This window comes from Ammospiza caudacuta, chromosome 14 (assembly GCF_027887145.1).
Source record: "Ammospiza caudacuta isolate bAmmCau1 chromosome 14, bAmmCau1.pri, whole genome shotgun sequence".
NCBI classification, from domain to species: domain Eukaryota; kingdom Metazoa; phylum Chordata; class Aves; order Passeriformes; family Passerellidae; genus Ammospiza; species Ammospiza caudacuta.
The window spans coordinates 2,146,302-2,168,644 of NC_080606.1; the positions used below are offsets into that span (position 1 = coordinate 2,146,302).

At 46.3% G+C, this 22,343-nt stretch overlaps 1 protein-coding gene across 1 annotated transcript in view; it reads left to right on the forward strand.

Annotated features, from left to right (window-relative positions):
• LOC131563863 (vascular endothelial growth factor receptor kdr-like) overlaps positions 1-22,343 on the forward strand; it is a 130,451-nt gene that overhangs the window by 47,711 nt on the left and 60,397 nt on the right. Inside the window, exons 4-9 of the mRNA XM_058814047.1 lie at positions 3,470-3,597; positions 8,531-8,690; positions 9,936-10,072; positions 11,518-11,677; positions 12,413-12,530; positions 14,751-14,926. Coding sequence (XP_058670030.1) covers positions 3,470-3,597; positions 8,531-8,690; positions 9,936-10,072; positions 11,518-11,677; positions 12,413-12,530; positions 14,751-14,926 — 879 coding nt within the window. The remainder of the gene's footprint in view (positions 1-3,469; positions 3,598-8,530; positions 8,691-9,935; positions 10,073-11,517; positions 11,678-12,412; positions 12,531-14,750; positions 14,927-22,343) is intronic.

Here is a 22,343-nt window from a genome sequence, read left to right on the forward strand (position 1 = left end):
GAAAAGTGACCCTGTCCCTTTTGTTTCAAGAAGTTCTGTCTCTGAGAGACTTTTTTACAAGGAGTTAACTGATTGCTGGTGGACTGGAGGTGGTGAGCGTGGTTGTAAAGCTGGCAGTGACACTCCTGATGTTCCAGCAGATCATTTTTCCACGCCACTGTCAGCCTGAACTACTGAGGGGTTTCGGTTTTTTGTCTGCACAAACCATAACAAAGGTATCAGCTGGCAGTTGATTAGCTCAGAATTTATCCTTTGCCATTCTGTTAAGCCCCAAAGCCGAGCCACTTCATATTTGCTTATCTGCTAAGTGAGCAGCCCAGCTGCCTGGAAAGTGCTGGAAAGCCTCTCCTTCCCAATGGCATTGCTTTGCTCCTGCTTAGGAGGGGGTTTGGAGCAGCTGGAGCAGGACACACAAGGTCTGAGCTCTTCTTTATGTCCTGGGGCTCTTTAGTGCTTGATGGCTGAGATAGTTGAGACTGTCCCATTCCTGGAAGTGTCCAAGGCCAGGCTGGATGGAGCTTGGAGCAAGCTGGGATGGTAGATGTCTCTGCCCATGGAACTGGATGGGCTTTAAGGTTCCAACTCAAACTATTCTGGGATTCTGTGACATTATTTTTTCCTTCTACACAGAGTCCCACAGTTAGGGAGGGAAACAAAGCCACCCTGGCCTCAGGGACAGACCCAGGTGCTTGACCTTCCCCTGCAGCTGCCTGGCCCTGTCACTGTCCCCTGATGGCCAAAGTGCAGCCCTCACCTCCTGCATGGGCTCTCATGTCAGAGCTGGAGCAGGGCAGCCCCACAAGCTGCTGCCACAGCAGAACCCCCACTCCAGGAGCTGAAATCACAGAATATTCCAGGTCAGAAGGGACCCCCAAGGATCATGGAGTCCTCTTAAGTGAATGGCCAAACAGGGCTCAAAACCACAACCTTGGCTTTATTAGCACCCTGCTCTGACCAACTGGGCCAATCCCAGTGGCTCCCACAGGTATCCATTCACAGGTATCCCCCCAACCTGTTCAGGAGCTCTGATATTGCAGATGGAAACAGAGAAGGGAAAGCTCTTTCATAGGCAGAGAACTCTCCAGGCTTGGGTATAAACTGGATAAAGCAATGAGATAACACAAGCCACTGAGATAACACAAATCACAGCCATCTGCTCTAGGACACCTCACTGGCTTAGCAAAGAGGAGAACCCATAAAATAAAAATCCTTTTCCTCTTTTTATTTTTTTAAAGACAGTGAGATTGATGCTCAGGGGACCTGACACCCACAGTGATTAACAATCACCACAGCTGAAGCCATCCTTTTCTTTTCCCAATCTTTATCACCCAGAAACTGCCTCTTGCTGCTGCTAAGTGCATGGTGATTTTAAGATACCATCAAGATTTCAAAAAGTGATGGTAGAAAGCCAGATTTATCTAGTTTGGCTTCCAATTCAGATTGTAGCTTATCTGGTATAGTTTATCTGCGGCCCCTGGTTGGACATGTGGCAAGTCAGGGGCAGGCTGCTATTAAAAATCAGTTAGGACTGAAATGCAGCTTCTGTCACATGCCCTGCAAATCCCTGCTTCCCTTCCCATCAGTAACACCATACCTGTCCTGTTGTCAGCTGGGAAAAGGTAGATTAATTTTAGATCCCTTGTGAATTGGAAAATTTGGTAGAGATGAGTCTTGGAGATTTGGAAAGATGGTGGAGAATGGGTTAAATAATTATATTTTTTCCTGAACAAAAAAGTATAATTATTTTTTGAAATATTTTTGAGACATTTTATTCTGTTTTAACTAAGATGCCTCAATCATTTCACAGTTCAATATTTTCCTGCCTTTTAGGATTATTTCATATTTGCTTCGCTGCCTTCTTTTGATTTATGTAACTTCTTAAACAAACAGTGCTATTCTGAAATTCTTTCTAAAAATACTGGCAGAAATAATTTTAAATTCAGTGCTACCATCTTTTCAGTCAAAATTTGATCCTGAATTGTGGATAGTTTGGTATCAGGAAGCTAATTTTTCCCCCAGCAAATTTCCTCTTGGCCCATATCTTTATCCTATTTCCATCCATTTTATACCCTTGTCCATCTCCTGTGACGTGGCACATTCCTTGACCTTCCTTTTCTCCACAGGACAAGAAATAATTGTGATTACATTTCCCCTGACACCTTTTTGCACTTTGTTGCCAGTAGACAAAAATCTACTTTCTCTGCTTTTTCCTATCACAAATAACCCAATGATCTCCTTTTAATTACCCAGTGTCTTCTTTTAAGTAGAATAAAAATATTGTCACATTTGATACCTCCCAGTGTGGCTCGACTGGAGAGCAAGACTGCAGAGGGATTAAACTGCAGGGATAAACACTAAACACATTTTCATAATGTGACTCAACAGGAGAATTTTGCATTTTTGGGAAAGTGCACGAGTCACTGGAATGAGAATAAATATTTCCTATTTATTTTGGGGCTTGGACCAAACTACAAAGTTATAGTTCAAAGATCAGGTTTCTCAGCTCCAGGCTTGATTAGAACCAGGGCCTGCCTGACCAGAAAGTTCAGATGTGTATCTGAAACTTCCTAAATGTGGGGAGATTAGAGATCTAATGTTTTAACTCCAATTAATCTCTCTCACATAACGTTTCCTGCAATGCCCTTACGCCAAAGTGCAGCCACAATAAACCAGTGGCGTGGAAGAAAAGCTGGCGTAAAAAAACAGCACTAGAAATTAGAGAAATCAGCCAGATTTTGGGTCTTTGTCTGCCTTGGGTCCAGTGCTCATGCTCAGCCCTTCGTCCCAGGTCCACACATGAATCCTACATCTCTTACACAGCGCCCCAAGTTTTGTAAAACACCATCACCACCTGAATGTGCCTGTCACACACACAGCTCCAGCCAACACTTGCTCTCCTCCTGATGCAGCCCATGGTTCCTTTTGTCTGCCAAGGACAAAATTCCCAGTTCTCAGAGCTAAAATGAACCTCCAAACCCCACAAAAGGCAGCATGGCCACTCTGCTGTGTCCATCCCTGCCTTGGTGTGGTTGGGAGTGAAACTGGGGTGAGTTGAGGGGCAAAGGAGCTTCAGCTTTGCACCCAGCTGATTCTCTGAGGGTTAATTCCAGCTGACAACCCTGGGGTATTTCCATGACTTTCCTTATTAAAGGTTGTCATCAGTCAAGAAATGCATGTTGATATCCCCAGGTGAAGGACAGGGGGGCTCCCAAAGCCCAGAAGTATCCTGAACTGGTAATCCATGCAGTTTTCATGTGTCTGCACAGAAATGTGCCACTCTGGGCAATTTCTGGATGAACATTGGGCTAAATGCAAGGAATTGGTCATTGGCTCCAACCCCTGCGTGACAGTGGCAGGGTGTCACTGCATGTCCTGACCCCAAGGGAGCCTTTCTGGGCAGCTCAGTGCTCACTGCTGTGCCCTTCCAGTGACTGAGCAGTTTTCCCAATCCATGTTCTCTTCCCTGCAGACTACAGGAATCCATTTGTGGAGATGCACCCAGAACACCCTGACATCATCTACATCACGGATGATAAGAGAATAGTGGTGATCCCCTGCCGGGTCACCTCGCCAGACATCAAACCCAAGCTCATACAGGTAAGAGGTGGCTTCAGAAAAGTTCAGTTCAAGCTCTGGCCTGCCAATAAAGTGGGGAAAAACAAAAATTTAAGGGTATAAAGCTGGGTAAATTCCATAAATAATAGCAAAGACCCTGAAAATCCACAAACGTGAACCTGTTCTTGCAGTGTGTTACTGCTGAACTGGATAAAAGGATTTTTTGGGGATTAGGCTGAGTTTAGCATTTTTCTTTTTGTTATGTTGTGGCTTGGTGTTCCTCCATAAATTGGCAGAGGTAGATGACAAAGCACTATTTTCCTTCAAAATTCTTTGCATAACACCTGGCTCTCTCTGAAAGGTTCTCTCTTTATACCTTGAACCTCCTTAGAACAATTGCCCATTTTTGCTTCATTTCATCAATTCAAACCAAGTTTCAGCCTTGGGAATAGATGGCTCCAGCATCCATCCCTTTGGCAGCAGTTACACCTGAATGTCAAGGTCACAGCATTGTCTGTGCAGGCCAAGGCTGTTTGGGATAATAAAAATGGAAATTTAAGGTCTGGGCCCTGATCAGTCGATGGAGTCACTCACTTAAAGGGCTTCAGAACTGCCCTCCAGAGCAGCCTGTCATGGAGTGAGGAACAGGACAGAGGTCTCCTGGCTCCAATCCTGCATTTTACGTCAGGAATTCTGTGCCCTTCCCTTCCCTTCCCCTGCCAGTCTGACAGCTCAGGAAATCCTGAAGGGAACAGGAGCTCATCCTGTGCCCCTTTTCCAGCCTGTTCTGGAGGGACTGTGAGGGATGAGGCTGTTCTGGACATGGCACAGAGGGGTCTAAGCACCTCTGCTCCCCGTGGCAATTCCATGCCTCAGATGTCCCCTTCTCCTGGGAGGCAGCACATGGAATCACAGGGGACTGGGACAGGGCTCCAGCTGCTGCTGGGACCCATGCCACGTTCCCAGTAGAGGTGCCGAGGGACAGCAGGAGCCTTATTGCTTTGGAGATCTCTTATTTTAAATTTCATCAGCAGGGATTAAAAAAGTGGGGAAAGAGGCTCCTCTCCAGTTATCATTTTAGGCTGGATAAGTGCTACCACCTTCCTCCTTGGCTATAAGAATGAAACGTCCCCCTCTGATTTGAGCCTGCTTCACCAAATTCATGGCTGGAGCAGAGCTGCAGACCCTGGCAGCATCAGGCTGACCTTGGAATTCCCATTCCCACATTTATTATTGATGGACAGCCCTGCTCTTCCTGCTTCCCAGCTAAATTCCCAGTCATTTCTCCAAACACAAACTGCAGCCTGGCTGCTGGAATGAAATCTCCACCGAAATCTCTCCCACAAAAAGCTGTCCCCAGAAGATTTCCCCCTCCAAGGCTGAGCAGCTGGGGCTCAGGGCAGGGAGGCAGAGGTTGGGCACAGCTCCCAAAGGAGCTGGGACTGCTGGGATGTGGCACCTTGGGAAGCTCTGGGATCCAGCTGTGGATGGCACTGCTGGCTTGGCCCTGGCTGGGAATCCCACTGATGGCTTTAGTGCATACCTAGAACAGAGGCTAGACAAGGTTAAGAGAATAAAGTGGGTATTTATTAAAGGTCTTCAGTATGTTCACCTTGGGCAGTGCAGAAACCACCAAGGACACACCCAAGATGGACAATGGTCATGAGTTTTTCAGACAATTATAAGTTTGGTCCATTTACATACCAGAGGTTAATCCTCCAATTCCAGCTTCAGGCAGTGAAGTCATATTCCCCCAGTTTGCTGCCCCCAATTCACTTTTATTGATACTTTTCAGGGCCTGAGGCAGTAGAGTGTCAATCTCAGTCAGAATTGTTTTGTCTGACCAAAATGTGAAGGCAGTACACTCTGGATGGAGTTTAGAGTGAGACACTGATGCAGGGCAGGGTTTGAAGAACACAAAAGCTGAAATCCTTCGGCAGCCCCACAGCGCCGGGGTGGCGGCTCCGCGGGGCAGGACAGGGCCGGAGGTGAGCAAGGGGGAGGAGAGGTGAGCCAGCCCATCCGACAAATTTAGAACATCCTCTCCTTCCAAATTTAATCTCCAGGAGACAACTGGTCAGGGAAGACAACACTTCAAAGGGAGGAAAGCCACTGTGATTTCCTTCGAGCAGCAATGACGCTCTTTTGTTTGATTGTTTAAATAGGTATTTGTGAATATTTTATGAAGATGTTTAATCTGTGTGTGGTGTTGAAAAGGGCCTCCTGAGTAGGGTTATTTTTCCTTCTCCCTTCCTCCAGGCATTGGGGAGTAGAGCTGCCAAACCCTGAAGTTCAGCTTTATCACGTTTTATTATTCTTGTGGAAAATGGACTCTTTGCCACTGTAAATTAAGTTCCTTATGTTACCATTATACTTTAAAATCACTGTACTCTCTTTAAACATGCTCAGAGAAAGGTACCTCCTGCTTATACTAAGCAGATCCCTGCTATCTCAATATATCATCTTTGTTATTAACAAATTCATGCTTAAGACATACAGTTCAAGCTTTTAATTTTGCTTAATGTGATTTTAATTCAGGGTAAAAAGAGCTTTTTCAGTCATGTCAGTTCTGTTTAGTCACTGATCTGGTTCACTGTGCATTTGCCACTTCCAGCTTTGACCTTCACGAGTGCTAAAGCATGATTATGCCTCAGGTTTCAGATCTCTTTCTGTAATTTCTCCTATTTTTCCTCATGGTTCTAAACAGATGCCACAGCTTGATTATTTCAAAAGCATTTACAAGAGATCCTTGTTTCCTACTGCTGTCAGAACAAATGCTGCTCCAAAAGACAGGGACTGTCTGGCTGTCCCCCCTTCCCCATGCAGCATCACCAGTTCCTCAGCCAGAATTTCTCTGGGTTTGGTCCATGCTGGAATTGTAACAATTGACCCAAACCAAGGCCAGCCTGGTCACTTGTGTGTCAGAGCCCCAAGCTGGAAGCTGTGTGGAACCAGAGGATTGTTTAAACTGAATCCAATTTAAGCTGCTCTGCCAAACCAGAGTCCTGACTGCTGGGAGACCAACAGGAGCTGCCCACAACAGGAAGAGGAGCAAAACTGTTCCATCAGGGGTGAAATTCCTGCTTTCAGTCCCTTGGTTAGCTCCCAGAGCTGAAGCAGGGTCTCTCTAAAAAGGAAAACCTCCCCTTGCCTCACCTTTGAGCAGCCAGGATATGAGGAGGAGCGGGGAGAAGCAAATAAAGTTAATTACCATGAGGTAACTGCAGGCACACTGAGGTTTGCCCAAACTTTTCAATTTTGGGGCAGAAGTGATCTCAACTCTCCAAAGAGCATCCTCAGTCCTAAAGAGCCTCCCTGTGTCCTGCTGGGAAAGCCAGAGCTGCCTGTGCTTCCATTCCCCCACCTGCAAACCCCTGAACCCCCCCTCAGGCATTTCAGGGAGCTATTTTAATTTCATGAAGTTCTTTTGTACAATATAATCCAGGATTTTCTAAATTTTTGGAAAGTAAATTACATTCCCTCTAGCAAATAGAGGATTTCCCTGTGTGTTAATAATAGCAATAAACTGATTATTCCCCCCAACAAAAACCAAGCTGCTCAACACTGGTATTGTCCAAGGTAGACAGAGGAGGGTTCATTCTCATTAAATGAATTTTTGCTCCAGTTTGTTTTCCACCTTTGCCTTTTCTATTCTCACTTCTTCCTCATAAGCAGAATTGAGAGGATTTTTTCAAGAATCTCACAACATTACAAGTATTTATGAATTTAGATCCCAAAGTGCTTTAGTCCCTTTATTTCTGTGATTTACACTCCTAAGTCACCCAGGCTGCTTCCATGGCAATCCTTGGGGTGCTCTGAGAGTGTCTCCCCACTTCTGTGGGTTAGAGAGAATCTGGGGAGTGCCCACAGACCAGAGCTCATAGATAACCACAGTCAGGTGAGTTAGTGAACAATTCTGATTTTGGGAGAGTGAGTGAATTAGTTAGTGAACACTAATTCTGGTGAGTTAGTGAACAGTTCTGATTTAGGGAGAATCTAACTTCACACATGTTTTAAAGTACAATGAGGAAAATGTGTGGTAGCTCCATGTGGCACTGGGAGGAAACACCTGCAAAAAGATCACCCCACAAAATTCTTATAAGATGGGCATAGTGATTTCCAAAGAAGGGATGAGGGAAATGAGTCCCACACATGAGATCTGAGACACTGGTATTGTCCAAGGATAGACAGAGGAGGGTTCATTCTCATTAAATGAATTTTTGCTCCAGTTTGTTTTCCACATTTGCCTTTTCTATTCTCACTTCTTCCTCATAAGCAGAATTGAGAGGATTTTTTCAATAATCTCACAATATTACAAGTATTTATGAATTTAGACCCAAAAGTGCTTTAGTCCCTTTATTTCTGTGATTTACACTCCTAAGTCACCCAGGCTGCTTCCATGGCAATCCCTGGGGTGCTCTGAGAGTGTCTCCCCCCATTCTGTGGGATAGAGAGAATCTGGGGAGTGCCCACAGACCAGAGCTCATAGATAACCACAGTCAGGTGAGTTAGTGAACAATTCTGATTTTGGGAGAGTGAGTGAATAGTGAGTTAGTGAACACTAATTCTGGTGAGTTAGTGAACAGTTCTGATTTAGGGAGAGTCTAACTTCACACATGTTTTTAAAGTACAATGAGGAAAATGTGTGGTAGTTCCATGTGGCACTGGGAGGAAACACCTGAGAAAAGATCACCCCACAAAATTCACATAAGATGGGCATAAGGATTTCCAAAGAAGGGATGGAGGAAATGACTCCCACACATGAGATCGGAGAGCGCTGGGGCTCCTGAAGTGGCTGCCCAAGTGTTGAGTTTCAGAGACACTCCTGCCTTAGGGAGGGCTTTCCTCTTTGCTGCTGCAGATCCGTGTGGACACAGACCCCAAAGCCCTGGGCAAGGTCAAAGCCCTGCCCTGCCCCCAAGCCAGAGCAATCCGAGGGGAGCAGGATTCTCACTCCTTGTCTGTTCCCTTGCAGTACCCTTCTTCTGCAGAGATCAACTTCAAGAAGATGGTGTGGGACCCCAAGAGAGGCTTTGTCATCCCCTCCCACTCCTTTGTGCCCTCTGGGATCCTCACGTGCTCAGCCCACGTCAACGGCAGCGTCTTCAACTCCTACTACATGGCCCAGAGACTGGGTGAGTGCCTCAGTGTCCCTGGCACCTCCCAGGTGTCACTCCTTGCTCTGCCTCAGCTCTGTCTGATACATCTCCCTGGGCTGCATCTGTGGCAAGTCCAAGCTGGAATGCTAAAAGTAAACTCCTTCTTCCTTTTTTTCTCCCTATTCAATAGAACTTGGATTGGAGCCACTCCTGGTTTTGAAAAATGACCAAGTGCTGAGGTGGTACAAAACAGGAGTGTTTTATTCAAACCCCACCAAGGCTTTGTTTGCTTGGATTGAGCTGTATTTACATTAAAACAACTGCTGGTTCAGGACAAAGCAAACAGCAGCTTTCTTTTTGCTTCTGGTCATTAACCACGTGTGATCATCATATAAAAACCTCACTACACTGCTAATTCACATCTTTGCTTTTTAAAGATTTTTCTCTTGGTGATTTACTACACCATTTCCCTTGGATTTACAGCTGAGCTTCGTCTCATAATTAAAATCTGAATTTGAAGCAACTAAACATTAAATTTTTGAGTGCTGGGCATTTATATGAAACCAATTAGAATTTATTTTCCTTTTGTTTTCCATGTATTTTCTTTATCTCCTCATATATTTTCTGTTTACTTGGACTTCATTCCCACTAGCTTATGGCATCTTTCTACGCAATCAGCACTCAGCTTTGAACAACAGCCTTGTAAATTTGTGTGGCAGCCAAATAAAAGTCCTGTAAATCTCTCTCTTTCTCTTTTTTATTCCTTGTTGGAGTAATTTTTTATTAAAATCATGAATGCAAACCTACAAAATCTCTTAGGCCATCCCTCTGCACCTCAGAAGGACCCAGGAAATCCCTTTCTGTCGTGTGTTACTGTCAGTGCCCAGGTGTGGTTTTGGAATTAGCACCAAAAACTGATGGAAGTACAGAGCTGGTGTATTTAAGGCATTGACAAAGGTGTAAGAGCAAGACTTGGGGATCCTATTGGGGAATTTGGGGATCCCGTTCAAGGATTTGGGTTTTCCCATTCAGGAAGGAAAGGGAGCTGGGCAGGAGAGGGCAGGAGTAACAGGTCTCATGTCCAGCAAAAGAGGATCCTGTCATTTTGAGTCCTTTGTCACCTTTGTAACTCTTTTCTGTGGAGCTGATGAGAGGGTTGGAGCCACGGCACATGGCAGGGCAGCCATTCCTGACTGTGTCCATGGGAGCAGGGATCCACTGGTGGATCCCAGACTGATGCAGGGAGTGCTGCTGCTCACAGCTTTGCCTCTCCCATTGCAGAGGGCAGAATACAGAACCTGGCTCTGAAGGCAAGTGCCAGAAAGCTGCTGGTTGGAGAAACTCTCAAGCTGGAGTGCAAAGCAGAGACCTTCATCAACGGGCGCATCGAGTTCATCTGGACGTGTCCCCGTGGCACAGTGAGTGCATGGAGTCCCTGCATTCCCCCTCTTCCCAAAATTCACAGGGATGAGAAAACCTCATTATTGCTTATTCTGAAATTACCCAACCATTTATAAGCCTATCATTGATTGAACTTTGTGTTTGGATGAATCTAAAACTTCTCAGCCTGACTTGAACCTGCAGATTAAACTGCAAACCTCACTAAATAAACCCTGGCAAGAAAAGCCAGGCATGTTTCCTTCTTTTTGGGAAGAAAAACTCCTTCATTCCTTCTGTCCTGGCTGTCTCACAGTGACAAGTCTCAAATGCAGGTTGTAAGCTGTCAATCTCCTCATCTATTTTGGTATTTATGAAGTAGGAAAAAGCAAAGGAAAACACAGCTGAACCTGTGGAAATCATCCCCAAAGAATGAAATGTAAATTCTGAGTCATGAGCTTTCTGTGGATACAATACAAAAGTGCCAAATTTGAAGTAGAAATAAGTAAGAGAATTAACATTTGAGGTACCAAACCCTCTCACTTCTCCTAAAAAAACAAAACAGAGGGGGATCATTTCCCAAATCAGTTCATTTGTCTGAGATTCTATTATTGGATTTGCTTGGTGCTGAGAATTAAAATAATTGGGTTTTTTTTTCTTTTTAGTTCAGCAAAATATGCATTGTAAAGAAACATCTAAGCCTTTTGGGAAGGTGTAAAATGTGATTCCTAAAGACTGATTAACTTTTATTTGTTTCCTTAAAAAAAAAAAGAATGTCTGAGTTTGTTTCAGTGAGGAAACTACAGAAAATATAACATAGAATTTATTGAGGTCCAGGCACTACAGTGTTACTGAATGAATTTGGTTTCTTGAACCCCATATGGTGGAAAAGATTAGTTTTCCTATGAACTCTCCTTATATTTCTAACATTATAAATGTAAAACTTCTTGGCCAAATCTCTGGGATCAAAAATCCTATCGAAAGCGATAATGCTTTCTAAAATTCCCCAGGAATTTGCATTGGCACTTGGCTGTCATAATATATTGTATTTCTGTCATAATATATTTCTTTTAGAAAGCAGGAGGTTTTTAATACAGAAAAAATACTGACTGTGACCAACATAAATTTTAAAACCCTCAAAACCAAACCCTCAGAGCACAGCTCTGACCCTGCAGCAGTTTTACCCTGAGATCCTTGGGATTCAGTCCTGGAGAAGGGCTGGGATGCATCCCCTTGTTTACCTGCCCAGAATTCAGTACAAAGTGCCACATTTCCACTCTGCTTCTCTCTCTTATTAGACTTGATAATGAAACTTCACACAAGAGCTCTTCCTGCTGATCTGCCTTTTATATTATTTATTTCAGTGATGGGGAGATGTGATGGTTTTGGTACGAATCACTGCTTTCCTTTACTGGCAGCCTTGGAAAGGGTGAGCACAATCATCCAGTTTACTCTGCTTTCTGACCCTGTTTTTTGTGACTCCCAGCACCCCCACCCCAGGAGAACAATGGACCAGAGTGATGTGGTGTACAAAGCTGGCAGCAGCCTGGTAATTGAAAATGTCACCATGGAAGATGGGGGCCTGTACATCTGCAGGACATTCAATGCCACCAGGCTGGAGGCCAATGTCACTGTCACTGTGTATGGTGAGTGCTGCAGCCAAACCAGGATGGACCAGGAACCAGCTCAGCTTAGAGGATAATGCCAAAATCTGTTGATTGAAATGGCACTAGGGAGAAAGTCAACCTTAATCATCTAAAACCTCTAATTAGTCAATGAGAGTCAGCTCCCGTGTCTTCAAACAAATTCAAGGGGTACATTTAGATGGGATATTGGGAAGGAATCGCTCCCTGGGAGGGTGGAGAGGGCCTGGCACAGGGTGCCCAGAGCAGCTGTGGCTGCCCCTGGATCCCTGAAAGTTTCCCAGGCCAGGTTGGACAGAGTTTGGAGCAGCTTTGGGATAGTGGGAGGTGTCCCTGTCATGGCAGGGGTGGCACTGGATGGGCTTTAAGGTCCCTCCCAACCCAAACCATTCTGGGATTCTGTGATGTCTGAGAGGGCTGAACTGTTTGAAAAAGCTGGCACCAAGTGTGGTTGCTGAGACCTTGAAAATCCCTCCTGTGGGCTCCACATGGACAAGAGATGCCCCAGGGGCAATGCAATGCATATCCTCTGCTTTCCATGTGAATTCCTCCATGTGGGAACAGCCCTTCCTGGCTGAGGCTGGGCTGCACAGGGAGCTGAGGGAACAGCCTGATCCATTTGGCTGTGCAGGTCTGTATTGGAAAAAATCCCATGTGGGAACAGAGCAATCCCAGGTGTGAGCTCTGTGCTGTGCCAGAGCTGCCATTCCAAGTCTCCCTGCTCATTTCTCTCCCCAGAAAAACCCTACATCACGGTCTCACACAAGAAAGGGCCTTACTACGAGATCACCTCAGGACACAAGTCCCTCAAGCTGGCTGCCAAGGTGGACGCCTTTCCTCGGCCCACTGTCACCTGGTGAGTGTCCCAGCAACAGCAGGAACACCTGGGCTCCTTTAGGAATCCTGTCTGGAACAGATCACCACCATTCCTCACTCACCACACGGGTCAGGGATGGGCTCAGAGCTGTGGGCTGAGCTCAGCTGAGGAGCTGTGGCTCCACTCTGGGCTCCTGAGCTCTGGGAGGCTGGGCCAGCCACCCCTCATTCCCAGGTATTATTGTCACTGCTTTAATTGAAGGGATGGGACCACAGTTGGGCTAAAAATAGATAAATCTATTGCTCAGATAAACATCAGTCTCAAAGGCCGGGAGATTTAAAAGAGCACACAGTCAGCCATAGCTCAAAGTAGTCACAAGTTCTTCATTACAAGACAATATAGAACTTTCTGATCCAATGGACAGCCATCAAAAAGTTTATTTTGCTTTTCTAACCTATCACCTTTACTCACTTCTGCTGCACTGCAGCCATTTTATCCAATGGGCTCCTATCACACATGCACACATATGCTTCTATTGTAACATCTAAACTCTCAGCTTAGTCTATACATTTACATTACTACACTATAAACCATTCACCATTTTATCAATACATTTTCTTACTTACTTAAGGCATATTCTTACTTACAACTATAAAAACATAAGTTTCTTATTTTACTGCTTAATGTCGTGTACATTATTTTTACATCAATCCAACTTTCTTCTAAGGCTGCAGAACAAACCCTTCAGTGTCTCTGGAAGTTTCTGTCTTTCCATTTCCCACACCCAGGCTGTGTTCTTCTCCTTGCCCTCCAAGGAAAAAATTGTTTCACTTTCTCTGGGCACAGAATGATTTGGGAGATCCAAGGAGAAAGGTCTCAGGGAAGGGTTTCCTGCTTACCCCCAGCAGTGGTGGTCAGTCTGAAGGGGGAAGGGGATAACAGCAAAAGGACATATTTTAACATAAGAAATTGTTTCTCTCCAGAACTTTTAAATAATGTCCTCTAATCCTGTGCCAACAGATCCTTGTAGTGAATCTCCTGAGCAAACTAAAGGCTGCACCAGGAGTGCAATGGATCTGCTAAACAGGAGGGGCAACCAACAGCAACTCCAGGAGATATTCAAGTCTCTCTTTACCCTTTCAACACTTGTCCTCTCTCCTGTTGTCTTTAACGACCCCATCCAGTGCCTTTTCCATCTTTAACTGCATGAAATCCCATGGGACAGCTGGCAGGGGCGTGCCTGTCCTGGCAGAGAAGATGGCTTTTCCCTGGAGCACCTGCCCTCAGCCAGCTGAGAGCCTGGCAGGCAGCAAAAGGATGCTCAGGGCTGGCCTTGCTGCATTTTATTAGCAGTGAAATAACATGAAATCCTCTAATTTTAGTGGAAGCAGTGCCAGGAGGTGTTTTTAATTGCTGCTGTTATTTAGGGATGGGGATGTTTTGGGAGCTGAAGTGGGGAGCGACGCCCTCTCCCTGCCAAGCCTTTGTTCCTGGGCTCACTGTGGGGCTCTTTGGTGGCTGCCTGGGACCACCAGAGCTGCCTTCCCCTGGAGCCCCAGCTGTTGATGTTGGAGGTCTCTCAGGATGGTTGTTTTTATGACTGCAGAGGAAGTTTTCAGCATCCTCAGGCAGTGGGAGATGCCCCAGCATCCTTCCACCAGGCCCAAAGCTCCGTGTGTGGCAAAGCCTGGCCTGTTTCTTAACCATAACCCCACATGTGGGGTAAGCAGTGGAGAGGAGCCTCTCCTGCAGATGCTGCTCTCCTGCCCTGAGGGAATATTCCAGGCTGGGAATTCCTCACTGACCTCCCTATGGACCAACTTTCTCCAGGTCACAGAGTTAAACTTTTTCAGAAGCAGTAAAGGCTCACAGAGACATCCTGAGAGACAATTCTGCTGAATTCATCTCTTCCTTTAAAGGTGGTGACACACATTTTGCTATTCCATGATTTCCCACACGTGCTGTTGCCCATCCAGCTTCATTTGGGGGCATTTAGATCATAGTTGAGCATGTGAGAGGCACTGTTCATTCAGATAAAATCAAACACCTTTTTCCTGTGTGGAATGAATCCATCCCACAGCGCTGGAGATGAGAATCAGTTCTGGTGTGGAAGGGTAACAGGAATAAATATCCAATCCAAGCAGTGATTCTAGACCTGCATTTCCCTTGCTGGGATTACCCTTTAGCCCCTAATGTGGGTGACAGGGTTTCTGAGGGTTCACAGGGACATGACAAGCCTTGATGGAACTTCCCACACAGGTACAAGGATGGCAAACTGATCAAGGACAACCACACCTGCTATGAGCCAGATCCACTGAAATACAGACTGGGAATACGAGATGTGAGACCAAAACATGCTGGGAACTACACCATGGTCCTGAGCAACCCCAAATACGGCCTCTACAAGAACCTCACCATGCAGCTGGTGGTGACAGGTAAGGACTCGTTGTGTATAATTCCTTCTGCTGGGTTAGTTATCCTATTTTGTGTGATCCTACTGTGCCAGTCAGCAGGAATGGGTGGCACTTCCCAGGGTTTAGCACTGCCCAGAGATCACCACCCCCCTCAGGAAGCACTGAACCCCTCATTTCAGCTGCTCTGAGGAGTTGGTGTGACCCTGGCTCATGCAAGTCCCTTCCCCTGGAACACTGCACCTCCCACGGCACTGAGTGCTGGGACAGTGGCTCCACACAGGGAGGTGGGAATGCCTGAAAGGCCACAAACATCACATTTTTACAGGAGCTTGGGAGGATATTGAGTAGAGAGGTCTTAGAACTGGGGGCAGAGTTTCCCAAGAGAAGGGCTGGAAGTTTTATCCCTTGAGATTTCAAAGCAGCTTGGGCAAAGCACTGGAGAACATCTGCTGGGACAGGAAGGGTCCCAGTGGGGCTGACGGAAGGAACTGGAGGAGCTGCCCTGGCTTTCATGTCTGTCCATCATCCTGCTCCAGATCCATTTTCTAAATCTGCATTTTCTGTTCTGTCACTTCTCTGCTGGCAGCATTTGAGGGACAGGTTCTTTTTCAGGGGAATTTGGAGAAAACTGTGCACTGAAGCAGGTTCACTTGCCATAGAGGGAAAATAGATACTGGAACACTATTTATTAGCCTCCCTGGGTGGATAATGCAGGGCAGAGCCACATTGTCTCTTTGCACATCCCCTGCCTCTTTTAATCCATTGAATTTGGCAACAGAGATTGAATTCTGAGGCCAAGTAGGAGTTCAGCAAAAGTTAGCTCTGCTTTCCCTTTGTATTTTCCACTTGGGCAGTGAGTAGTTACTGAGACAGGTTTGCTCTCTTTTCTGGAGTGAATTCTTCTCTCCTTGCCCTCTTTACACCTAAAACTATTCTCCAATTTTTATATACTTATGTATTGTTGCTTCCAGCAGTTGTGTTTTTCTCATTTCACCTTTCAGAAAGGAACAATGCCTAAAAAATAGAGAACTTGTCACTTAGGTACATCTGACCTATTAAAAATGTTAAATAAGATATGATAGCTTAAAAACCTGAAGTAAGACATAAGTTAATGTGTGATTTAGGAGAGGAGGGAGCCAAGAACATGCTCATGGTCAGGTCCTGCAGCTCAGCTGAGCAGGAGGAACGTGTTAAGCTGCATAATTTGTCCACTTGAGATTGTTTTTGCACACAATGGTTTTGCCTCTTCAGAGAACGGAAATGTTGAAAGGAAGAGAAATGAAGAATGATAATAAACTATCTTGTCAAGGTAAATATTGGTGTTTGCGTGCACAAGGGAGCGTTTCCTCGAGGAGCTGCTGTTCCCCAAACAGGCAACCAAAAACAAACAGAGCCTTTTTCTGTCAGCAAGAGGCTATTTCAGGATCAAACCACTCCTGCACAAGCTTTTCATGTCCGTGGTTTGTCCAAGCTTGGGGCATCCCACCCCTCACACAGTGCTGCTCATCCTCAGCCTTTCCAGGGATCAGCCCAGCAAGGGCTTCATCAGCAATAATTATTTAATTGCAACCCCCCCCATTTCTCAAAGTCCAGCAGCTTCAGGGGTGTCCCCAACTGTCCCGTGGTGATGCACAGGAAAACCACAGAGCAAATGTCCCTTTTCTGGTGACAGGAAGTCAGGGAATGAGAGCAGAACAAGGAAAAACCTGCCCAGGGTGCCGTGGGTGAAAACTGAGGCTGCAGACAGGAGGGTTTGCTTGGCTGCAGCAGGATTGGCACCCAGCACCCAGGGAATCCTGCCATTCCTGCAGCACCCAGGGAATCCTGCCATCCCTGCCAGGCTCTTCCCTGCAGCACCAGGAAATTCTCTCATCCCTGCCAGACTCTTCCCTGCAGCACCAGCCTGATGTGCTCTGTGTGAAGCACTCAGCCCAGGAGAGACTGGTTTTACTGAGATTCATGTGGGTAGAGCCCAAAAAGGGCAAAATGGGCTCTTGAAGCTGCTCCAAACTGCCCTTTCTCTTGTGTTTCCCATCAGAGGGCAGGGACATTTTTCAGGAGCTGCTTTTTCATATCTGGGATTTCCTTTCAAGTACACTCAGAAGCTTCAAACTGAAAGCAGATTGGAATTTTTCCCTTAACTCTCCACAAATAACCTGGCACTTTATCTCCAGCCATCATGACTGATACCTGGGTATCACACCTGAATAGATTAAATTGCATGGAGTTTCAGCAGGCTCTGAGGCAAGAGAAGGAGACCAAAACACACTTTGTAGCCCCTTTCTGCAGGGATTATCTGAAAGAAACCACCTCTGAGCTGGAGGTGTGATTAATGTCTCTGCTCAGAACCAGAGGCAGCCTGCAATTACTGAAGCTGGGATTTGAACACAGGGATTAGTGGAGGTGATGGAAAAATCCTCTTGGGCTTCAAGTCGACACAGTGGGTGGAGTATCAGTTTTGCATGGTGTCTAAAAGGTGGAGCCTGCACCTGATAAACCTCCTGCTGAGTAATAACCACCTACCCTGAGAGTGAAGAGCAATTTCTGTTTGAATAACAGCATTGCTCCCCAAATCCAGGGCCAGCCTTTCACTTCAGAGGTGAATCTAAGAAAGGGAGTGAGTTCTGGTCCACACTGTTGAAGAGAAGAGGGGAAATTATGTAAGCAGACTTTGGAATGAGGAGAGAAATGCCATTTGCATGGTTTCTGTTGCTGCATGGGGACAGTGCAGTGCAGAAATGATCAGTAATCACACAGCCCCCTCTCCTGAGAGTCTCTTCACAACAACCCATCGTTGGTGTGCCCCAGGTACTCAGCTGGCACTCAGCGTGCTGTGACAAAGCCATCAGCTGCATTTTTGGGCTGGGTGCAGAGGAAGCTTGAAGTTAAAATTGTTGCAAATTGTTTTGCACAAACAAAGTATAAACAGCAGCAGGGCTCGACCCTCAGATTGCTCTGTATGAATTTTGGCAGTGTGTTTTATTCAGTAATAATGGCAGCAGAGGAGAACTCTTTAGGCAGGATGAGAACAGGATCAGAAGTGCCCTGTCTGGGCCCTGTGGGCAGTGTCTCTCCTGACCTGCACTGCTGCAGCTTTCCTTGGAGTCACCTCCTGGGGTTTAATTGTGAGAAATCCCAGAGTTCTGCCCCACTGTAGGCACAGGGTGTTTCACTCCATAGGAATGAGTCAAACATTAGGAGATATTTCCCAAAGCTTGATTTGGTGACAAAACTGAGGAGTACCTGCAGAGGGATCAAGTGGAGAGGGAGCAAAATGGCCAAGTAACTCCAGAGCTGCAGGGTGGGAACTGAGAGCAAAAGGTCCAGCAAGGAACTGCCTGGCCTGGAGGAGAATCGTGCAGCTATTCCAAAAATGCCTCTGTGAGAAGTGGCTTAGCTGTGCCTCTGGTCACCCCTGCTCCCACTGCAGCTGGAATTTATGCTTGCAGGAGCACATATCTCCATGTAGAGTCACCTTGGCTCCTTGTAGGACTCAGGTCCCCAGGAGGTAGCTGATTGCATTTTCTAAACACTCCTTCTTTACATATTTACACATCAAACACTGTCCAAGAGTGGCGGGTTGCTGTGGTTTTGTTTTGTTTGATTAAATTCTTACTGAGAAAAGCTTCGAGAAAATAATGTCCTGAAGAATTTGGAAGGGAGGGAGCAAGGAGAAGGAACAATCCTAGCAAACAGCTGGTGGCTGAAAATCTGAGCCAGCCAAGGAGGAGAGATGTGGGAGAAAAGAGTTATTTCAGGCTGGAGTGCAAAGCAGTCTCAGAACAAAACATAAACAACGCCCTCAAATCTATTTCTGGGCAAGCAGACTGTGTTTCATCCTCAGCCTTGTCCAACTCCTCTGTGTCCTTCAGGGCTCCTGCTGAGCCCTTTTGGAGCAGCCAGTGGGCTCTGGCCACCACCTGGGGAGTGAGGAGAGTACTGAAGCACGAGTTCATTCAAAAGTGGGATGAATAAGCTCCTTCACCACTTTGCCTTTCTTCTTTATCCCAGAGTTTCTCTCTTGTGCTCCCTCAAGGCTCTTCCAGCAAATATTGCTTTGTGTTCCAGCTGCTCCAGCCAACTGAAGTTGCATTCCCTTGTAGAGTCCTTGATCCCCCAAGCTTGTGCTGTATCTGTAAGAAAAGCAGGATTAAGGGCTGAAAATAACCTCCACAGCAGGCACAGAAACTCAGGCTGCTGTGAATTCCCCCTCTCCAGGGAAGGACTGGAACAAAAGGGGTGCAGGGTACTGGTCACACCTCAATTTGTTACCAGGCAGGAGCAGCTCCACAGTCCTGAATGATGCACATTGCCCTGCTCTGTAGTCAGGCCAGCTCTTCAGATTTTGGTTTAAAATTCAAAGGAAATTCTGTGTCTGACCTTCCTTGGCTTGCAAGGGATGAGTGGACATCAAAGGAGTCCCCAGTGATCTCCACAAAAGCCAAGAAATGTGTGGTGGAGAACAAAACCCCATCACCTCCCCTAGAGCCAGAGCAGGGAGAGGGGAACGAGCCCTGGGTATGAGGTGAATGCATCTCAGCTATGCCAGGGCACAGGAAAATTGCTTTTAGGGTGGGGGAATCTCAGCTACAGCCAGTGCAGGACACAGAGGACATCCCACAGTCCCTTGTGTGTGGAAGGGTCACTGAAATCCCTGAAAGAATTTTGTTTGGATTCTTGGTGAAATGCAGCTGAAGTTCAGCTGAAGGACTGAGCCACAGCAATGCTGTCCCTTCCCCAGAGTCCTGCCAGGGCTGGGGTTCCTTTGTGGAGCACATCCAGCTCCTGCCCAGCTCCTCAGAGGATGAACCACTCAGGACAAATCAAAACAGAAAATCGAATTTTCCGTCTCCTGGGCCAACTGAGCTAAACTAGAAATCCTCAGATAAAACCTATCCAGCCACTGTTCCAAGGTGTTTCCAAGTCCAAGGCTTTGCTTTCCTCCTGGGTTCTGGGAGCAATGTCTGTATGGATATAGGACACTGCTCCAGTCCATGCTGCCAGCTTCAGCCATCAGGCACAGGCAGGAGAGAAACAACTTTATCTGGGGGATTTATGAAGGAAAAATGCAGCAGCACAAGGAGGCTGCAGCAGCCCTTTCCTGCACATTTATGAAAAATCCTGAAGAATTTTCTCCCTGATATCATCCAAACCCTGCACACTTGCAGCTCCCAGGAGAGCCCCTGATGAAAAAGTCAGATGAGCTATTTTCATTTTGCTGGAAGTGGCCAAAGCAATTTTAGGAAGAGGAAGGTGGGGGCCTGCTGGAGCTTGCCAGAAGGATCTGAAGCATTCAAGTCACGTCTTTGCAGCAGCAATCTTGGTCTGACAGCCCCTAAAACCCAGAGTGAGGGGGAAATGGCAGCTGGGGCTCCCCATGCTATCCCTCAGCCAACCTGCAGGTACATTAACTGATTTCTGGAAAGCAGGCAAAGGGGACAGAGAGAAAAATCCTGAAAAACTGCCTGCTCTGCTTCAAATGAGCAGCTCTTCATTACCCATTTCCTTCTGAACTCTGTAAGAAACAAGATGGGGACAGACAGAGGAGAGAAATCCCTTTTTTGCCCCAAAGCTGCATTGGGAGTGAATGACAGCTCTGGGAGAGCATTGGGAAAGAGATTTCTTCCTGCTCTGGGAAGAGAGAGAGCTCCAGAAGTGACACAGGTCAGAAAAACCCACTCTAAGTACAAGTCACCAGCTCCCCAATTCCCACTAACACTGAATTTCTGTAATTTTGTGTGATTCAGTTGCCCAGACTCAGATGCCCCCTTATTCCAGTAAGACCATGAACTTCCCTGAGCTACTCCCTACCTTAGCTCTAGGCCAGACATTAAACTGAGACCTGGCTGATCCTCCTCAGTCAATCCTAATTTGTTTTTTTGTTTAAGTGGAATTTTTGAAATGTCTGTAACTAAATTCAGAATATGGATGCCCTTTTTTCCCATACCTCTAGGTGCTATTTTATTTCAATTAATATGGCACTGCAAACCAAGCTGCACTGCCATTTTAACACCAAAATTCCCTGTGGGGAAAGTCAAATTCCAGTGATTTTTCTTAATATCTGTTCCTTCAGGATCCAAGTGCCTGCTTCTGTCCCAGCCCTGACATTGCCAGCCCATTCCAGAGGGTCACAGGGGAGCAGCTGGAGATGAGGCAGGGGGACAATCCTGTCCCTAATTCTGTTCCTGGCTGTGCTGTCTCACAGAGAGATTTTGGGCACAGTTTTCAGCTGTTTCCTTGCAGGTACCGTGGGGACAGGGCTGTGCACCCACCTGAGAGCAGCTCTGGGTGCAGGGCATGGGGAAAACAACAAACCAGCAACAATCAACCCCAGCCAAAATCAGCCAGGCTCAAACACAGTGCAGTGGTCAGTCTGAGACCAAAGTTGTGTTTTCAGGTCATTTCATCCTTTTCCTTTAATAAAAAGGAAAGGAAAGAAATGTGAAATGAACCCAGACAACTTTATCATTTTGGGTTTTACTTCAGGGGAAATTTCACCCTTTCCCAGTCCAAGCCTGCACTAGCAAGTTCCCTCTGTGCCTTACAGAATATTCACTTGTATTTCCATTAAGTACTGTGCAAACATCAGATAGAAGGCTCCCAAGTGCAAATATTTTTTTGGGAAACAGAAAAGATAAATGGAAAACAAGTTGCAGCTCCATCAAGGGTTTTAATGAAGCCCCCTGTCCAGAAAAGTACCTAAAGTAAAGATTAATGCTTCACTGGCCTCTCTATGTTATTTTAATGATGTGCTTAATGTGAAAAGATTCTCTGAAGCAGTTTAAATGGTAGTGGGGAAGGTGCATAAACAGCAGTTCAGTCAGAGGGCACTGAAAGGAATGCAAAGTTTCTCTAGAAAATGCAAAGAAACTTTCTCTGTGCTGTCCTCTATATTTGGATGCTCCTTTGGGTGACAGGTGTAGAATCCCTCATGGCACCTGCAAGGAATTTAGGGAGAGAAGAGTCTTGCAGAGGGGTTCATGTCCTAATCCTTGTACATATTATCTGCTCCTAATGCCACAAAGCAGCGAGGAAGGTGAGATTTGCATAATGCTGATCAGTTGGAAACCTGCAGTAAGCAGAAGTGCTTTTTGATTGCATTTCCCAGTGCAGCAGCAGCCAAATCTTTAGTTATTCAGGTCAGCTCTCACAGCAGCAATTGCACCTCTGCATGGCCAGCTGGGGATACAATCACACTTGGAGCCAGAGAGGACGAAAAGCCATTTCTTTGGATACATTTAAAGGCATCTGCACAGCCCTCCTTCCCCAGAAAGCTTTTAAGGTTTGTTTGGCTTCTGCTTGAGAGAGCTCAGCCTGGGGAGAGCCATGGAGGGGCTGGAGGGGCTGGGGCAGCAGGTCCAGGGAGCCACAGTGGGACAGAGAGGGAAGGAAGGGATGGAAAGAGCTGCTCTGGCAGTGCTGGCAGAGGGATTTGTAC